At 45.7% G+C, this 18,523-nt stretch overlaps 1 protein-coding gene across 6 annotated transcripts in view; it reads right to left on the reverse strand.

Moving 5' to 3' along the window:
- Nucleotides 1-18,523, reverse strand: part of LOC127068102 (serine-rich adhesin for platelets-like) — a 67,045-nt gene that overhangs the window by 12,711 nt on the left and 35,811 nt on the right. For 5 of the 6 annotated variants that reach the window (XM_051003811.1, XM_051003816.1, XM_051003810.1 and 2 more), the window contains 2 exons: nucleotides 7,227-7,405; nucleotides 5,432-5,497 (listed from right to left, as the gene is read on the reverse strand). In XM_051003811.1, coding sequence (XP_050859768.1) covers nucleotides 5,432-5,497; nucleotides 7,227-7,405 — 245 coding nt within the window. Of the gene's footprint in view, nucleotides 1-3,864; nucleotides 5,369-5,431; nucleotides 5,498-7,226; nucleotides 7,406-18,523 lie in introns of those variants that run through there. The other variant, XM_051003817.1, reaches the window with a different exon arrangement.

Raw genomic sequence — 18,523 nt, forward strand, 5'->3', positions numbered from 1 at the left:
GAGAGACAGAGAGAGAGAGAGAGAGAGAGAGAGAGAGAGAGATCTCGTATCTAATGCTGATAAAGAAGTTTATTTCGAGGAGAAGAAAAATTCCGATCCCAAAGCATTCCTCGAATTCTTTTCCGTCTAAAACGAAGAGGACAAGAATAAAATCGCAATTACGCGGATGGCTGCTTTCTTCCAGAGACTTTAATTATCCCAAAAATATCGAAGAAGGGCCCCCCGTCCCTTTCTCTTCGTCTCCTTGCGAATCGAGAGGCGTTTACTCGGCCAGCACCGTTCGAGAGATTCGAAAGCGATTCGAGACAATCGTCGCCGATGGCATCCGCCGACTTGGGACGCTTCACGCTTCGACACGCAACTTCCTAAGGCATCGCTAACTTTCCCTGGAAAGATAAAACTACGTATATCTGCGTTTCGTTTCAATAGAAACCGTTGGTAAGGTCTCTCGATATTCGAATTATAGGAGGAGCCGCGTTGGGATAAACGTTCCATCCGACAAAATATACGTTTCCGTTTCGCGATGAACCGTTATACTCGCTTATCTTCTAATAACATCTTCCGATGCTTCTAATAATTCCGAAAGCTATTTTCACGGGAACTAACGTCATCGACTGCTAATAAACTTTCTGCCGAGTAGAATCTTGGAGAAGATGAATCCTATTATCCTATTATATCGTATTATCGGCTTTCGTTAAAGGGTCAACGTTCCTTGCCCGTGCGAGAGAGAGAGAGAGAGAGAGAGAGAGAGAGAGAGAGAGAGAGAGAAGAAAAAGAAAAAGCCTTTTTGAGGAATCTCAAAGAGACGCGAGAGTCCGAGAGTCTCGTTCGGTTCGAGTCCATTAGAATCATCGCGTTAAAACGTTTAAAAGGGAAAGTACGTGGAGAGGGAAAGATCGAAGGCGTCTCGAATCCCACGAGACACGGTCTGACCCTGTTACACCATATCCCCGACGGACGATAAATCAGCTCGACGAAGAAGAAGGAATCCTCGCGAGCGAGTCATCGCCGGAATAAGGAGGGAAAAAGATTCTCTCCGCTGATCTGGAATGAACGAGCGTAGATCTTTCGAGGACGACGATTCTTCGCGATTCTTCGAGATCTCTTCTCGGCGAGAGCCGGAGAGATTATCGGGGATGAAACTTCCTATGCGTCTCTATTTCGTTCTCTTTTTCTCGAAAGGAGGAAGACGACCTAGTCAAGCTACCGGTATAATGAGATAACGGTCAGCTTTCGAGCCGGAACCGATTCTAGTCGACGGTCCGCGACCCTTTTGTCGTCGTCCGTTACGCAAGAGTGCGGACGAGGTCCTCCGCGAGGAGGAGGAGGAGAAAGAGAAGAAGAAGAAGAAGAAAAAAGAGTAGGAGTCTCCGATGAGTCATCTCTCGCTTCGGAAAGATAGCTAGACGGATAGATGGACGGATAGAGAGAAAGAGAGAGAGATCTTGGCGATAATTACTATTCGATGATACGCAAGATTCTTTCGAGACACGCGCGAACGATTCGTATTTTTCAAATAAACGCTTCGATTCCAAGCGGACGAGTTTCGAACGTATCGTCGTTGCCTCTGGCAACTATTATCGTCTACGTTCTGTACGTAGATAACGACGAGAGAAGAGGCGAGACTCTCTTATCTATCGACGCCTCTCTCTCTCTCTCTCTACTCGCCCCCTCCCCCTATTCAAAGAGACTGACAACGCGAGCTTCGTTCTAGAGTAAATTCGTCCATCCGACTAAAATTGGACGTTTCTCTTTTTCTTATCGAATTAACGCGCCGACGTCGGACGTAATGACGTATCTACGTATAGGCGATTTGCACGTTCAGTTTACCAAGCGGAACTTTAGACGTGCGAGAGAAACGTTATCGGAGTGGGAGAAGACAAAGAGCTGGTCCAAGAGTGGAACGGAGAGAAAACCAAGATAGGAGATATTCTTGAAGCTCGGAAGCTGACAGTGACGAGGGAACAAAGTTATCGGGTGTGCCATTCGCTCGAGGCCGACTGGAATGGATCCTCGTTTCAACACACGGAAGTCCTTTGACGAGTCCGCGTCGATATTTTATGAAAATGTAATGATAAATGGTCGATCGCGTCGGACCTCGAAATACGTCATTTTATACTCGAATTCATTATTTTCCTATAAAACTGGTATTTAGTGTAGCAAGAAGAAAAGGAACAAGAAAGGGGCTCGTATATCGAAGGGCTCGATTCGCGTTAGGAGCTACCCACGTACGTAGGTATCCAAGCACGCTCGATGAACGGGAGAATGCTGCGGGATCGTATCGCGATTTTGCGGTCTTATCATCGGTATCGAAGGTGTCATATCGAAGTCGTGCCTTCGTCGTTCGACTGGAAACCGGTTCATCAGACTCTAGCAAAGTTCATTGATTCTCGCTGATCCGCGAACGCTTCCTGCTCCTTCGCCGTGCCGGTTAAACGAGCGCACGCCCGTCTCCTTATTCTCTTTTCTACCGGCTAATGAGGCAGAAAGATTAGAAGATGAGGACGCGCGAGAGGGACGAGAGTCGAGTTCCGATCAAAATATATACACGCATAGATTAGGTATAGGTATACGTATACGCGTGTATTCGTCGATCGGACGAGGATAAATTTCCGTAGATCGAACGAAGGAATATTCTTATCGTTCACCACGCCCAACGACACGGCTCACCACGGTGACCTGGAAAAGCAGCCTGCCCGACATCTTTTATGTCCCTCCGCGAAAGAACAAAAACCAGTTCGTGGAGAAACGCGACCTAAAGTGCGACTGGCCACGTTTCCCCCTCTCTCTTTACCTCTCTCTCTCTCCCTCCCACCCTCCCTCTCGTTCTCTCGATGCTTTATTACTTCAGCCAGGAACGAGTAATCGCGCATTAAATTTCTCCCGACGAAAAGTCCATTTCGTTTCATCGGGCGATCTTTGCGGATTTTCGAAGCCCCGTCCTCGTCTTAGGTCGCCTTTCAAACTTAACCTCGTTTCTAGAAATTTGTTGTCCATAGAACAAAAGTGACGAGACGTGGGACGACGGGGATCGATGGTCTTCTTTCGAGGGATAATTGCCTTTAAAGCGGTAATTACCTCTTCGAACACGCCGAGCGCCGGTGGACGCAACACAACCGTTAATTGCTTACATTGTTCTCGACGTTCGTCGCTACGACCCACATATTTCTATCTCTTTCCTTCTCCTTCGTTCTCGAACCGAGTCCGAAAGCGGTGTCGTTCTACCGATCGTTTCTCCTTCGTACTGTAATCGAATATATCTGCAGGAGGGCTAAGAGAATAATCGGAAACGCGATAAATTCGTTCGTTTCCCGCGATCCGTTGCTCCACATTCGGAGAAAGGTACGACGATATTTGCGGCCAAGTTTAGACCTCTCGTTATAGTTTTTTCAACGTTTTCTCAAGTACGTGGGAAAATTCGACAAAGTGACCATGCGTCGCGACGCGCCCATAAATGGCGCGGGCGATAGTCCATGGTCGCTCGCGACCCCACCACGATGATGATGGTCGAGAGCAACGAGGCTTCTCCAAAAATAGGACGACGACAACGACAGCTCTCAGACGACGCCGCCGCCGACGACGACGACGACGAAGACGAGTCGAAACGCTCGCAAATTATTTCACTCGATTTTCGAGAGGAAGCTGAGACCGGAATACGAATCCATTTCCGATATACCTACGCTGTAAAATCGATCCCACGCATCGAAAGGTCTTTGCTTTTGCAAAAATCGTTATATACACATGTATATGTGTATACACTTATATAGCTCTCTTTCTCTCTCTCTCTCTCCCCCCTTCCTTCTTTCTCTATTTATAGACGGGGACACACCGTTCAAAAGCCAGTACACACCGAAGCTAACGAACCTGAATTCTTTGAGCTTCGTCTTCTCGCGCGAAAAGCACAATGCCCTTCCTCGTCGAATCCTCCCTGTGTATTTCGGATCCCGGAAGTCGGGACGAATTCTTCTCGATGAAGGCATTCTTTGCCGATGACCGAGCCTCTATAATCTCGAGCGTAAGATTAGATTAAGCGACTAGAGACGACAAGTTCGCTTACGAGTTCGTAACGGGGCGAGGAGAGGGAGAAGAATCGAAAAAAATCAATCTCGTTTCTCTTCAACGTTCGGATCCGATCGAGAGTCGATCGTACGGATCGCGAGATAATTAGAACGAAGAGCGTATTGGTAACGCGTGGGAAGACGCGTCCGTTGTTTTCACTCGCACTCGGAGAGAAGTCTCTAAAGCGAGCGGAAGAGGTTGGGCAGTCAAGAAAGTTCTCCGTGGCGTCCAGTCGTGAAGACAATCGGGATACATATGCCGACCAATTAAAGCCACGGCCCACGTTAGATTTTTCTCTCCTCTTCGATTCTTCCGCGTCGATAACCTCCACCTCCGCCATATTCTACCTTACGATACGCTTCTACGTTTTCCGAATCGCTCGAAAAGACGTACCTAAACATTTCGAGCGTGAAAACTCTGTTGAAAATTTGACTCGGCCTGTATACGTAATAAGAAGATGTTACACGCCCACGCCCACGCCGCGATATCTTCGTCGTAACCAGGCTTAATTCGTACCGGACGAATAAAAAAAGAGAGAACTCGTTTGGCGGCAGCGTCCCTTTTCCTCGGTCCACCGTGGCTGCTGAAATTCGGACTTACCTACGAATTTCCTGTCGGCCGAATTTCGACTAGAAAGGAAGAAAAAGAGAAATCCAAAAAAAAAGAAAAGGAAAAAAAGGAAAGAAAAGAAACGCCTTTGCGCTTTTGTTCGCGCTATCAATGAACTCTACCCACGCGCCTGGCCTTTCCTCCTTCGAGAATCTCCTAACGCGTATGTAGGTGTCTCGTCGTTCTCACCTCGCTCGGTCTACGTATAATTGTACGTGGTATTATCTCTTCAGCCACGGTCATCGAATCTAACGCGACCCGTGTCCAACCGCGATCGAACGATTTCTAAGAAACGACTTTTATTTCCTTCCGGCTTTTAAACTCGGAGATTCTTTTGAAAAATATGCTCTTCTATCGGCGAACAAAGGTGTGTACGAAGCAATCCGCAGAAGCGTCCGCTAGTCGTCTGGCTCGCGTCTACTATCGTCGCTCGTTAATTGCATCGTCCTATCTACCGGTCATGCTTATTACCGTCCGCGACAATGACCGAGGTGCAAGGATAATCGCGTTATCGGTTAAACGTTTACAATCTCGAACTCTCATTAAAATACAACGGCTCGTTAATTCGATTTCTGATCGTAACGAGAATTGCCCCGAGTTAACGCCTCTCTCTCTCTCTCTCTCTCTCTCTCACTTCAAACGATATTTTTCTTTTTTCTTTGGCGATTCGTGTATTTGTAAAATACCATCGGATTAGATTAGAAAATATTTGTAATTCGGTGGAAATAAACGATCATCGCTGATTATTATTAGAAAGACTTACCACATGGCTTGAACAGAGACCGGCTTGAAGATGTGCTGTCGACCGCAAACGCTGACGCTGAAGCCCCTGTAACAGAAAAACGAATCCGGAAGTGAGATATTTGCGTGTCTTCTAGCAAAGTCGACCTTATAGTACAGAGGGTGACTCGATCGATCGTCCTCGTCGTCGTCGTCGTCGTCGTCGTCGTCGTCGTTCGACGCGATGCTATTTTATATCGGCACGAAACGGTCCTCTCTACTACGGCCGGTTTTGTAGTTAGCTCGCTGCTATTTCGAGAAGCACACCGACTTGCTCGCACTGCTTTAACATTTTCGACGATGCACGCGCTTCGATACGCCTCGGTCTTACGCAATAACGATGCAAAAAAATGTGCGTGGCACGCGAGGACGATCGAAAGATTCGTACCTTTTTTTCCCTACGATCCGAACGTTAATTACGCGTTACGCAAAAGGATCGAGATTCGGCGATCGATGTGGCGCAGGGGAACGATTGCTACACTCTCTTAACTCCACCCTTTCGTTCTCTCGATCGATCGATCTCTCATCGGATTTCTCAAGAACGGCTAAATAAAAACGAATGACGCAAATTTCACGAAAGGCATTTTTCTTATTCCCGTTTCGAGACGACCTCTCGTTCGACAGCGATACCTCCCATTAAGATCACAAAGTGGAAGAAACGGTACGACGAAGAGTCGTCGTTAGCGTGCACGCACGAGCAAGGAAACAACGATGTCCGTTGAGAAAATTCGCGGTTATTATCCTACCGTCGATGAGCGACATTTCCTAGCGGATCGCGAGCAGTCGTTCTCTCGCGATCGTGATCCGAATGCCGCAATTTCGGTCTAAGAACCGTGTTACGCTCGCTCTCCAATCCTCCTCCTGGCGTACTTACTTTCTTTCGTAACGAAGCAAGGGGAAGTTGGTCGTGGGCGTGTTTCGAGCTCGTGTACGAACGGAAGGAAAATCGCAAATTCTATGAAATTGCTCCCGCTTCTTCCCGATCGTGCTATGCAATTTCTTTTCCTTCGAATAATCGCGTTCAATCGGATATAGGAATTAATTAACGTCGGTACTCCACGATCGAACAAGGCCGACAACGACGTAGAAAAATGCTCGTTCTTCTCGATGCCCGAGAGGAGGAAAGAAAAAATGAAAAAATGAAAAATAAGAAATAAAAAATGCAAAAAGTGGCAGGATCGCACCGTTATCGTCCCGATCTTTCTCTCTCTCGGTATGTACGTACCGAACACGACCGGTCTTCTTCTCGATTTACTTCGCAATATTCTCTCCGCCGATTACAGTTAACCCTTAGCAGGCAAGAGCATTCCAGGAACAAATTTGATCGAGCATCTTTGGCCGAAGGGCGCGGAATTTCGAACGGTAATAACAGCCGTCCGTTAAACTCGACTGCCGAAAGAACGAACTCGTCGATTCCTCTCGTCGGAAACACGGAATCGTATATCCCTTTCTAAGCTCCTGAATTTATCCATTGACTTCTGCCTTGCGACCTTCGAGGCTGACCTTGGTGCTCACCTGTCAAGTACCTTGCCCCTTACTTACCTTACGGTAACGCGCTCCATTTCCCTATGCCCGCATACGAGAACGAGAGAACGCCGTTGACCTTCGCGCTCGCCTTGCGAACGCTCGGTGGCCAAACGAGCCGGCCATTATTTTCCTTCCACTTTGAGACCGACCGAACGAACGAACGAACAAATATCCACTTTCTCGAGATCGACCAGCGCGAACGATTATAATAACGGATCGAAGATTAACGGGTTTTAAAGAAATTGACTTACCCATCGCCGTCTAGAGTAATGGCAGTATCGGCTAGGACTCGAAGGACGAGACCAACGGTTGCTCTGGCGTGACAATCTATACCGAGAAGGCAACTTTCCTCGGCATCCTGACGGCCTGTACAGGACACCACGACGAGATATCTCGTCCTTCCTGGATGTACCGACTCCAGTTTCACCGCCTGAAACAACAACGTCGACTTTTTTTTTCTTACTTCCTTCGATCAAATTTTGTCAAGAAAATCTTCCAGCGAGCTGTAAACAACTTTTTCGAGAGGCTCCCTTATCTCTCGAATCGCGCGTAAAACTTTACCTTGCATCGTCGTCGATCGTTGTCGTCGTCGCCGTTGGCGCGTAGTAAAAGTCGGCTTTAAAGGTCGACGACACGACACGATGCAAGACAAGATGCAAGACGTTGGCGTCTGGGCGAAGTGAAATTGCACAACAACCACAAATCACCGTGTTACTTCCTTCCTTCGTCCTATTCCCTCTGTTCCTTCCAATTAAACTTTTTTTCTTCCTCCTTCCTCTCTTGCATCTTGACGACTATCGGTCGTTTACTTTCATCGATAGCAAGATTTATTTTACTCAAAGAGGGAGACAGAGAGAGAGAGAGAGAGAGAGAAAGTCACATCCTGTCTCTCTCGTATTTTTCCATTTGACATCTATGTAATAGCTAAGAAAGTTACTAATAAATGATAATCTCTTTCCCCCTACCTCACTTTTCCTTTTTCTTTCAATCTTATTCTCGAGATATTCCGTAAATTGTTTCCCGGTTTCTTTCGCCATCCGAGATAATTGCAGAGGACGAAGAAGGAAGAAGTCGTATCGCTCGCAGACTCGATCATTCGCGTAATAAGTCGGAAGATATCGCATAAAGAAGGCTTTGATTGGTCTCGGTGCGAGCGTAACTTGGCTCGGTGAATGACTTCTTCGGGAATATTTTCACGAACGCGATGGCGAAATAAGAGGCAGGTGCGGAAAATCGTTATCGGTTTACTCGGAACGAAGGCTTCGATAAATGACTCATATATTTCTCTCTCCCTCTCCTCCCCTTCCTCCATCTCTTTCATTCTACTTCCTTCAAGAATTTTAGCGTAGGAAAAAATCATCGACCGAGCACGTACGATTATTACGCGATCGTATACACGTATATAATCCTTTTTAAATTTATACCATGATAATATCTGTACGGCTAATTTCTTTACGTATATTGGTATATACGTACATTATGAAATACCGCTCGTAGAGTAGAGGAAATCAAGAAATTGTTGTTCGAAATGAAACGAAACGAACTCGAAGACACGTGAAAGTTCGAGTCGGTCTTAATAGGGAGAGATATATGGGTCTACTCGTTTAAAGAGTAGAAAGGATAGTTAAAGAAAAAGGAAGAAATAATAAAAATAGGTTAGATTAATAATCTCTCGAAACGTTCGTTCTTACGCAAGTCGAATAACCGAGTCGTAGCTCAGCGAACGAAGCGATCGAACGTTCTAAACGTTTTAAACGACGTTGGTCGATGATTTCATTCGATGTTACGGTTTCTCGAGAGGCTTTAGCATTTAAAAGAGAAAGAGAGAGAGAGAGAGACAGCATGGAAGATAAAGGCAAAGACGGATATTCCACTTCGCGATTCACCTTTTATCGTTTAAGGAGAGGCTCGTCGTACTCGTATTTATTCCCTCCATAATTACTTCTCCTATCGCGCTCGTTTAACTCGCGGAGAGTGCTATAGAACGATTCGGGTCAACGATTTGCAGATGAACGCGCTCGGATAAAATCGTTGACGACTATCTTTCGCGCTTGTTAAACTCGAATGATTTTTTCTGCTCGGTCGGTCACAAATTTCCTTTCTTACTGACGATTAAAAAAGAGAGAAAAGGGAAGGAGAATGAAGAAGAAAAAACTTGCAGCGAGATGAGAGTGATCGTTGCTTCGGAGGATGCAGAAACTAGTCGGGGACACGGTGGACTGCTTGCGTCCAGCCGCATGGATTACGTTCCTTCGAGTTCTCCGATTACAACGACGCAATTAGGCGCGAACGATTCTCAGGTGCGGCTCTAAAGAAAAGAGAGAGAGAGAGAGAGAGAGAGAGAGAGGGAGCGGGAGATGTAACCAACACCTCCGAACGTATTCCTCCACTTTTTCTCGACGTTCCGATAAAGTGGTAGGCATTTTTTTCTATCGAGAGAGTCGATATTAATAGCTTTTAATATCTCGATAAAATAATAAAAACAAAAAAAAAAGAAAGAAAGAAAAAAGAAAGATCAGAAAAAAGGAGCACGAAATAAATTATCTCCGGCACGAGAGAGGCGTTATAGGAAACGAAGAACCGTGATTTCTCGCGCGAGCGAGCGTCGACCCGACGATTTCGTTTTAATCCTCCTGGAGAGCCGAGCGTTTTCTTGATTGCCGATTAATGACGCGCGATTGCGCACGAAGACACGGAAGCAGATATAATAACAACGCATAGACGCGTCCTGAATCGAGAAACAAAAAAAAAAAAGATCGAAAAAGGAAAAAGGCTGAGGGACGAACGAAAAAAGCTGTAGGAACGAAAAAGCTAGACCGACGGAGCAAGTTGTTCCACGGAGAACGATGCTAGTCGAACGTAGTCGAGAAAAGGGAAAGGCGGAAAAAGCCGTTAATTCGGCACTCCTCTCGCCTCCTATCGGAACGGCAGTCAGAGTTATTAATTAAAATAATCGGAAATCGTTTCCTGGCATTTTTATTACCTCTCTCGCCTTCTTATCGTATTTCTCCATTTAAAGAAAGATTTGGTGAGAGCCGCGTGTGTCCCTCTGACTCACGCGGTAGTTGGATAACGATTGCGTCTCGGTTTCTTTACGAAGAAAAACGAAGAAAATTAATCGAATTAAATAGGAATACGCGTACTCGCGTACGTCTACGAAGAAGGAAAGTGGAAATGAAAGTTAACAAAGTTTCTTCCGCGGTGGACGCACCGATTATGGGATAATTAATAGGAACGATCCCGCTTATATCGAGCAACGACGTCGAAGGAGGAAGACGGGGGGGGGGGGGGGGGGTACGCTTCCACTTCCGGGCCTTGGTAATTACGCGCACTTAACCCCATTAAACGATTAATTAGCTGGCTCGTGGCTCTTTATGGGACACCATGAAACATATTTCATTTCCTCCGACGATGCCAACTGGCTTACGCACCGCACCGAGATACGCGACAAAGAAATCCCTCGAAGGATGCAGGAAATGGCGCAAAGTTTAGATGTCTCTTTCTCTTTTTCTCTTTCTCTTTCTTTCCCTCGTCGGGAAGATTACGCGAACAAGGATATAATCGTGGCTCAAGTTCAAGCGAGATTTCTCCGCGAGATGAACGTCACGCGGAACCACCGCTACCGATTGTTACGCGACACGAACGAGAAACTTCGATCTCACTTTGATCGAAAGTAAACGTCGATTCATCGATCATATTTCTTTTCTCGTCGAAAACTTTCCGCCGTCCGATTGTTCCGGTCAAATATTTTATCAGAGTTACGAAAGGCGCGTTTTGAAAGAAAACTAATCAATTTGACTCGTTGTAAAAGATAATTATAATTTCGTTATTTTTCTAAATTACACAGGCTTGAGATAAAAGTGGCTATAAATTAGGCAAGTGAAAGTTCGGTAAGTGCCATTAGCCATAACTCTCTCGAGTAATTCGACCAACGTTGACTACCAGGGCTCTCCTTTATCGCACGTACACTCCCTAATTAACAATCGCTAAAACACACAAAGTAGATAAATAATAAGGAGATTTCGCTAGACGAGATCTCTCGAAAGTCATAGAAATAATTATTCTTTCGTCAATCGCGACACGTTTACTCGGCGTACGAGCCGTGTAAAACTTTCCCTGAATCGGATATCCTACGGTGTCGACCGAATCTCGTTAAATCAAATTCAAGGGGAAAACGATTACTTCTCGATGAGAGAGGAAAACCAAGTAGAAAAAGGAAAGAAAGAATAGAACAAAAAATAAAACAAAAAAAAAAAAAGAAAGCTTCATCTTTTCTATAAAATCGAACGATTTATGTATATACACAAAGCGAAGCATTGTCCCCTGGCGAGATACGTCAGATCGATATCTCTCGATCTCTCGCTGCTTATACACGATCTAGCGTTTCTCTCCTGGCGAACGTAAGTTCGCTAAGGTATCGAACGTTACGTGCATAATCGTATGACATAGAGCGACCCACTTACATAGATACATACGTACATAGGTATATACGTACATAGGTACGTACGCTTGTTTCGCCGATAGACGTGCGCCTTGTAACGAGGAGATATATGAAACACGTGTCTGTGTACCGAGATATCGAGATACAAGATCGCGAGGAGACTCATACAGCCTATCTCTATCCATCCTTCTTCTCTCTATCTATCTCTTCCCTCTTCTAGTTTCTTTTGGAAACTACTACGACTGGATCGAGGTAGACTCTACAGTTCGCTTTATCGAATGTTACTAATTATATAAGGAAACAAAAATAATAAGTAGATACAAAAGTAAAGAAGAAATAAAAAAAGAATATGTCGAAATCCTTCATTCGCAAAGATTTTCATGGCTTGCAACGAGAGCACTCTGCTCGACCACCCTGACGACGAAGCCTAGCTAACCGAGTCCATTCAATACCGAAGGACTCGACGCGATGGCATTTTATCCGCCGTAAAAGTGGCTCGTTACACGCCCACGAGATAATCGAGTCATCGAACGGTCCACGGAAAAGAAGAAAGAAGAAGCTTCGTCCTACGTGTCGGAGCTGTCGCCGAGAGAGAGGCAGAGAGAGAGAGAGAGAGAGAGAGAAGGAGTTCGCAAAGAGCCCGGGGCGTAACTCGCAGTTAGAGCCGAGGACGATAACATCTCCAGACGGTCATTCCTCCTATACTCAGACGGTACTCGAGGAGAGCTCAGCAGCGTGCATCAACAAGGAGCAAGACGAGGATGACGAAGAAGATGCAGAAGCAGAAGCAGAAGCAGAAGAAGAAGAAAACAAGGATGACGAGCGACGACGAGCGACGACGAGCGACGACGAATATCTTTTTCTTCTTTTTACGCTCTACCCTCGGGTGACCTTGAACAGGGCCGGCCGAGATTTAACATCGCTCGAGTTAGCCAAGGTCGCGTTGATCTCGTCGGAAAGAAACAGAAGGAGAGTCGGTTCTTCTAGTCGCGGTCCCCGCTGGTTGCAACTTCGCGCGGGATATAAGGCGTACGAAGAAAAGCACTCGGCAGAGTGTCACTCGACGTCGAGTTGAAGAACTCGAGGTGAGTTTCGTCGAGTCACACTCGACATTGAATTACCGAGCTGACCGGTTTTGCAACGTCACGTTTCGCTTCTACAGCCTAGATTGATCTTATTTCGAGAGTTGAAATAATTCTCTCGGTAACTACGTAGACAGGAAATTATACATAATTCTCGAGAAAGATAAAAGATCGAAAGAATAAATAATAATTAAAAAAAAAGAAAGAAAGAAAGAAAAGGAAAAATCTTCCTTCGTCACGATATTCCTAAGGTGATTCTAGTGTCACGAGAGTCCCACGAGTCGCAAGGCGAATCCCGTCCACGTGAAAGTGATCTCGTAGCTTCGCGAACCTTCGAGCTTCGACGAAGAGGAACGTATGGATAATAAAACGGTGATAGAATCGACGAGACCGATTATAACCTCGTCGTTAACTCCTACCGTCTAATTAACGAATATTCCGATGACCCACTTTCCATTCTGACCAATCTATTTCCTAACGACCGCGCACAATAACGTCTACCACCGACAATAAAATCTGAAAGGAGTTTCAAAGACGAATCGATGGAGCGCGTTAAAGGCGAGCAGCGAAATGATATATTTCTGACTAATTAACGAATAGGAAGAAGAGGAACAACGCATCTAAGACGATCCACTTTTCACGCGCGGTGCGCTGCGATTCGATTTGCGATATCTCCTTGAGAAGGAAGTAGGTAAGAAAACGTTCGTCGAAAATCTTTGTGCTAGAGACGAAAGGAAACGAGACGACCTTGAGGAGGTGTTCTCCCCTCACCGAGGAGAGAACTTGGTACCGGTTTGTGGGCGTCTCGTAGGAGCTTCCGTGCGAGTACCAAACGACCGTTCGAGTCTTTTATCGATCCTTCGAAGAAAGCCCTTAAAGAGTCGAACGTTTGACGATGCTGCTGACTCAACGCGAGCTTCTTCCACCAAATATGGATCCTACGAGTTCTCTCGAGAGCGACTCTCTCCTTTCGGAGAGTGCAAAGCGGGGAGAGAGAGAGATTTTATTTTTATTTTCTCATAAAAAACGCGTTTCTTTCGAAGATCGAGAACACTTTGGGCGTTAAAAAACAATTAAATCGGTCGAGAGAGAGAGAGAGAGAGAACAAATTCGCGCGTTATTTTTGTGCCGAATCACTGGAAGGAAGTGAATCACGGTCGGAGCTTGTTGACTACTCAGGTAGATCTGGAAAGATTCTCTTTCTTCTCTTTTTAATTTTTTCTTTTTTCCTTCTTTTTTTTTACAAGAAGCGAGACAAAAAGCAGGCAGCCTCCTTCGAGCCTCCCTCTGAAATGCAAACAATGACGCATCGAGGCCGCGATTTTTCAGATCCCAAGCGAAATTATTCTTTCCTCGTAAGAAGACGGAGTTCAACGTACTCCTCGCGAACTCGTTTATTGTTACAAGAAACGCTTAAACCGAAATTGCTACCGAGAAAGAGAAAAAGGAGAAATAAGGAATCGTTGCAAAGTTGCATTGTTTCGTAACGACAATGTTCAGCGCGTGTTTCGTAGAAACGATGTGAAATTAGAAAATGAAAGGTCATTTGATTTTAATTCCGGAGTTGTACACCCGTGACGATCACGCGATTGCTCTCGAGACACTCGACCTTGATCGTAACGAAATGCACTCTTGTATCTCTCGTCATCATCCACTTGTAGGTCTCCCTACTACCTACAACTTCAGCGAGATTAGGCCGATCGCTCGTCCAACGTACGATTAGAAAAGGCGAGCTAGCGCTAGTCTCGTAGTCGGTAGCTTCGACGGGGAAGCTCGATGAAAGAAGAAAAAGAGTCTTTCGACGAACTCGAAAGGGCTTTGAACTTTCCCATGGCGATCCAATTACACGCAGAGCGATCGGAGAGTCGGCGTTCACGCGATTGGCTTACCGCAGACATCCGCCCGTTTTCGATGGAAAGAGGAATCGAAGAGGAACATCGAGGAGGAAGAAACTTAGCCCTCTTACACCAAAATCGATTTTCGACTCGAAAGAGAATTTCTCTTCGTCGAGGTCTTTCGTTGGGTCCCTAGGTGAAAAGGAAAAGGACGGGATTTACAAATCGCATCGCGATGAAAACGAAAAACGAGTCGAGCGAACGTTCGAAAAAGCAGTTCCAAACGACGAGGCAAGACAAAAGGCGATCGTAAAGAATCTACTCGGTTAGTAGGAGGAAAGTACGAAAACGAGAGGATATTTCAGGCGTCCAACCGAGTATGCCCATTGTTCCACTCTCTTTGGAACGTCGAAAGGTGTCGCGCGAACCCTTTCCCCTCCTACCCCGGCTTAACTCCTTAGCTCGTTTCGAACCAGTTTTCCAAGCGTGGAGGCCGCCGCGACGACGGTTAAGGAGCAGCGGAGAAAGAAAGGATACGAGGAGAGCGGAGCTACTTGTTCCGTAGCGGCCCTTTCGAAAGTGGAGCAAGTTTATCGGATGTCGCTCGTTCCTTGTATTCTCGCGAGTAAGCCGAGTAGCACGCGTTTCGGGATCAGCCTATTACCGGGTACGTGTACTTCGTTGCTAAAACATTCCTCCGAGAGTCATCTTCCGTCTCTCGAGGTTGATAACGGGACGATCGTTGTCGTTTAGAAAGGACGATCGAGTCGAGTACAACGAACTGAGTCGTATCGAGCGTCGCGAGGAAAAGTCGCGCGTCGAGTGATTTAAATAATGGCCAAACGGAAGGACGATTGGTCGTTCGAAATAATTAATTTGTGGCCTCTAAAGTCCGGCTCTCTCTCTCTATCGTTGGTGGTCTTTCGCATCAATCACGTGGACTCTTTCGAACGTGCACGCGCGTTCGCCTTAGTCATTACACAATACCGTTACGAATTTCCTTCGTTCGTCTCTGGGAACGCGATTAAAGCGTTCGAGAGAATGCCTATCGTCGAATAAACGAGCGACGATGCGTTCGACGATAAGCTTTCTTCTTCTCACGCGAACGATGCACGCGAGTGCCGCTAAATTTCAATTCGTTGATTACTAAAGATTAAAGATAGTTACTTTCGAAAAAAGAAATTAAAGACGGAACTAAGATATATCTGGAATTATCATTAATCGTCCTTTTCAGGAGCGTTTCTCCATCTTTCTCGACCTTTTTCTCGCTCGCCCACATTTCTCCGGAACACCGGTTGGCCAACGAGTTTTTACGGATAGCCAATAAGTGGATCAGGTGGAACGGAATGCCCTGGAAGGAGCCGTTCTAAGCATCCGTGCACCGCGCCGTCGAGCCTTCCTCCTTCTCGAGCAGGTTTCCCTCCTGTCCAGGCCGTTGTGGTTTTACGTTTCTTAAACGCGTTACATCGTATATCGTGCTCGAGATAGCCCAGAAAATCCGACCGAATCTTCTCTCGTTAAATCGATTAGGAACGAGAGAGACAGAGAGAGAGAGAGAGAGAGAGACACTGAAGAAAAATGAACCAGCTCCGTTGCACGTGATCGTCCTCTTACGTCGATGGAAATTTCACTTTTGCCAGTATCAGCGAAAGTGCCGATTGAATCGCGGTAAAAGTTACGTTATATATACGATACTACGTGTATACGATATATCGAACTCGATCATCGTCTCGCGATACGAACTGAATTTATTTCCAAAAAAAAAGAGGGGAAAATAAGAAAAGAAAAACAACGACGACAACGAGAGAAAAAAAATGCAATGTCTATTAAACAAATTACGATAATCGCGCGATCGCGTCCTCTTTAAATAAAATTATAAAGATTACTCTTTAAAGAAAGAAGTTCACTCTCGCTATATCTCTCTCTTGCTCGGTAGCTAGCTTGAATCACGAAGCAGCATGATCCCACGTCCTGGATCGTATCTTCCATACTTTTCTCTCTTTCTCACACACACACACAACCACCACCACTTGTTCGCGCAATCGCAATCGCTTTTTGCAACGGGATTATGTCACGCGAAAGCGCAACTCGCGCATATTTTGACACCCGGCGTTACGTTGCGCAAAGGAAGCAAACACGAGCATACACGAGTAATCGTGAAAACGAAATGGTCGGAAGAAATCCATAACTTTTTTTTCCTGGCCGTTGCTATCAAAGAAATACTCCAGAGCTCGATCTTTTGATTTCTCGAGAACAACAAAGAGGAATAAAAAAGGAGATGATATTTTTCTTCTTCTTCTTTACTCATCGTCGACCATGACCGATTACTTTCGATACGATATACCGTACATATATTGTCGTAATATCTCTCGGGGAAGTACGCAACAGCCTACTAATGGTAAAAAGGAAACGAAATTGCAGAGGGGAATCTTTCGTAATCTCTCCCGCGTAATGATCGAGAACGACCGTGACTGTACGAACCGTGATAGATTAACGGAGATAGAAAGTTTCCCAAAAAACGGATCCTAAAACGCGAAAGAAAAAGAAAAAAAAATAAATAAATAAAAGAAAAAAGGTAAAAAAGAGAGAAAGACAAAGAAAAAAAGAAAAAAGGAACGATCTCGCACATAGACGTATATTTATCCGTTTCGCTCTCGTTTCATAACGTTACTACACGTCGTGTACGGCTACCAAACGCGATTGTAATTTACCGTAGCGTCCATGTAAATCGTCGTACGGTGTGCAACGGGGACAAAAGGAAAGGGAGAGCGTGTACCGTTGTAATCTCTCTCGTAAGTCGACCGGTTACATCGTTTTCTGCCGCGGAATCGTCCGTTAACGTTCCGTTTAAGGACTTTACGTAAGCAACTGGACGTGAGAGAAGAAAAGAGGAGGAAAGAAAGATTAAAACGGAAAGATGGAAATTTGTGATCGTCGAGAGCGTATTCTCTCTCTCTCTCTCTCTCTCTCTCTCTCTCTCTCTCTCTGGATCTATAGGGAGCTGTCAAAGTCACGTGTAGCATGCAACAGACACCAGCAATTTTCGACGTCACGTTTCCCTCACCGTGACAAAAGTATGCCACGACTTACATCGGAACGCAACGTCGGCGACGAGGAGGGAGACACTCTCGAGAGCGTTCTCTTTCCTCTTTCCTTTGTTCGACGAAGGACAAACTTCGAAGTTTGGAAGAAATTCGAAGCGATGCTTCTAAAGGTCTACGTCCTGTTCGATTAATAGCTAGCTATTATAGATAGGGAGAAACGTTGGTGCTTTCTCGAAAACGCTTGGCATTATTTTACCGTCGCATTTGCGAACGATTACGTCTCCGGTGAGGCGCGTTTGCGAATTCCCGGCATCCTGCTCGAGCGAAGGTGAACAGGTACAGGCGCAAAGCCATCGGAATATTGCTTGTGTTCCATACGCGAGCCTTGTGTGAATGTGTTCCATGCACGAGCTTGGTTGCGCGCGCGAGTTCGCGTTGTACGGCTTGTTAAACGCGAACGTTCACTTTGTGCTATCCGGCCGTTAGATAAGAAAAAGCATTTAAAACTTACGGTACCGTGCTTACGACTACGCGAGAACGGAGGGAGGAGGAGGAGGAGCCGTAAGAAAAGCGAAGAAGTCTCGATGCTCCGATAAACTCTGTTCGTTCCTACCGAGGATCAAAGCTGTACGCATAAATTACGCTTTCCTGCGATAAATCCAACGTGATTTCGAAATCGAGTAAGTTACTTCACGACGAGAGACAAGAAACAAGAGAGTAAAAAAGGAAAAGGGTGAATTGGAAAATTGGAAAAACTTCTTGCTTCTTGATAACGAAGACGAGAGCTCTGTCGAGTGTAAAAAGGTCTGTAATAATTAAAAAAAAAAAAAACCGAGAGAGGAAAAGAGAGATAAGGAGATCGAGCACCCAAGACGAGTCTTATCGGTCGGCGTAATTAATCGACGCGATTCGATATCGAGGAGCCACGAGTCGACGTTCGGTACAGGACCGTTTAACATCGCGTTTAGGTCAAAACAGGTTCCTACGGGGGAAACGCGTTTTCTCTAAAGGTGCTACGACGACGACGACGATCGAGAGAGTCCGGATCACGAATACGCGTTACGAAGGTGGACACTCGATCGGTCGAATGTCCCCACGAGTTAGAATAAAATAGGTATCGGCTCGCTACGCGGATAAGGAAATTTA

This window comes from Vespula vulgaris, chromosome 12 (genome assembly GCF_905475345.1).
Source record: "Vespula vulgaris chromosome 12, iyVesVulg1.1, whole genome shotgun sequence".
NCBI lineage: Eukaryota > Metazoa > Arthropoda > Insecta > Hymenoptera > Vespidae > Vespula > Vespula vulgaris.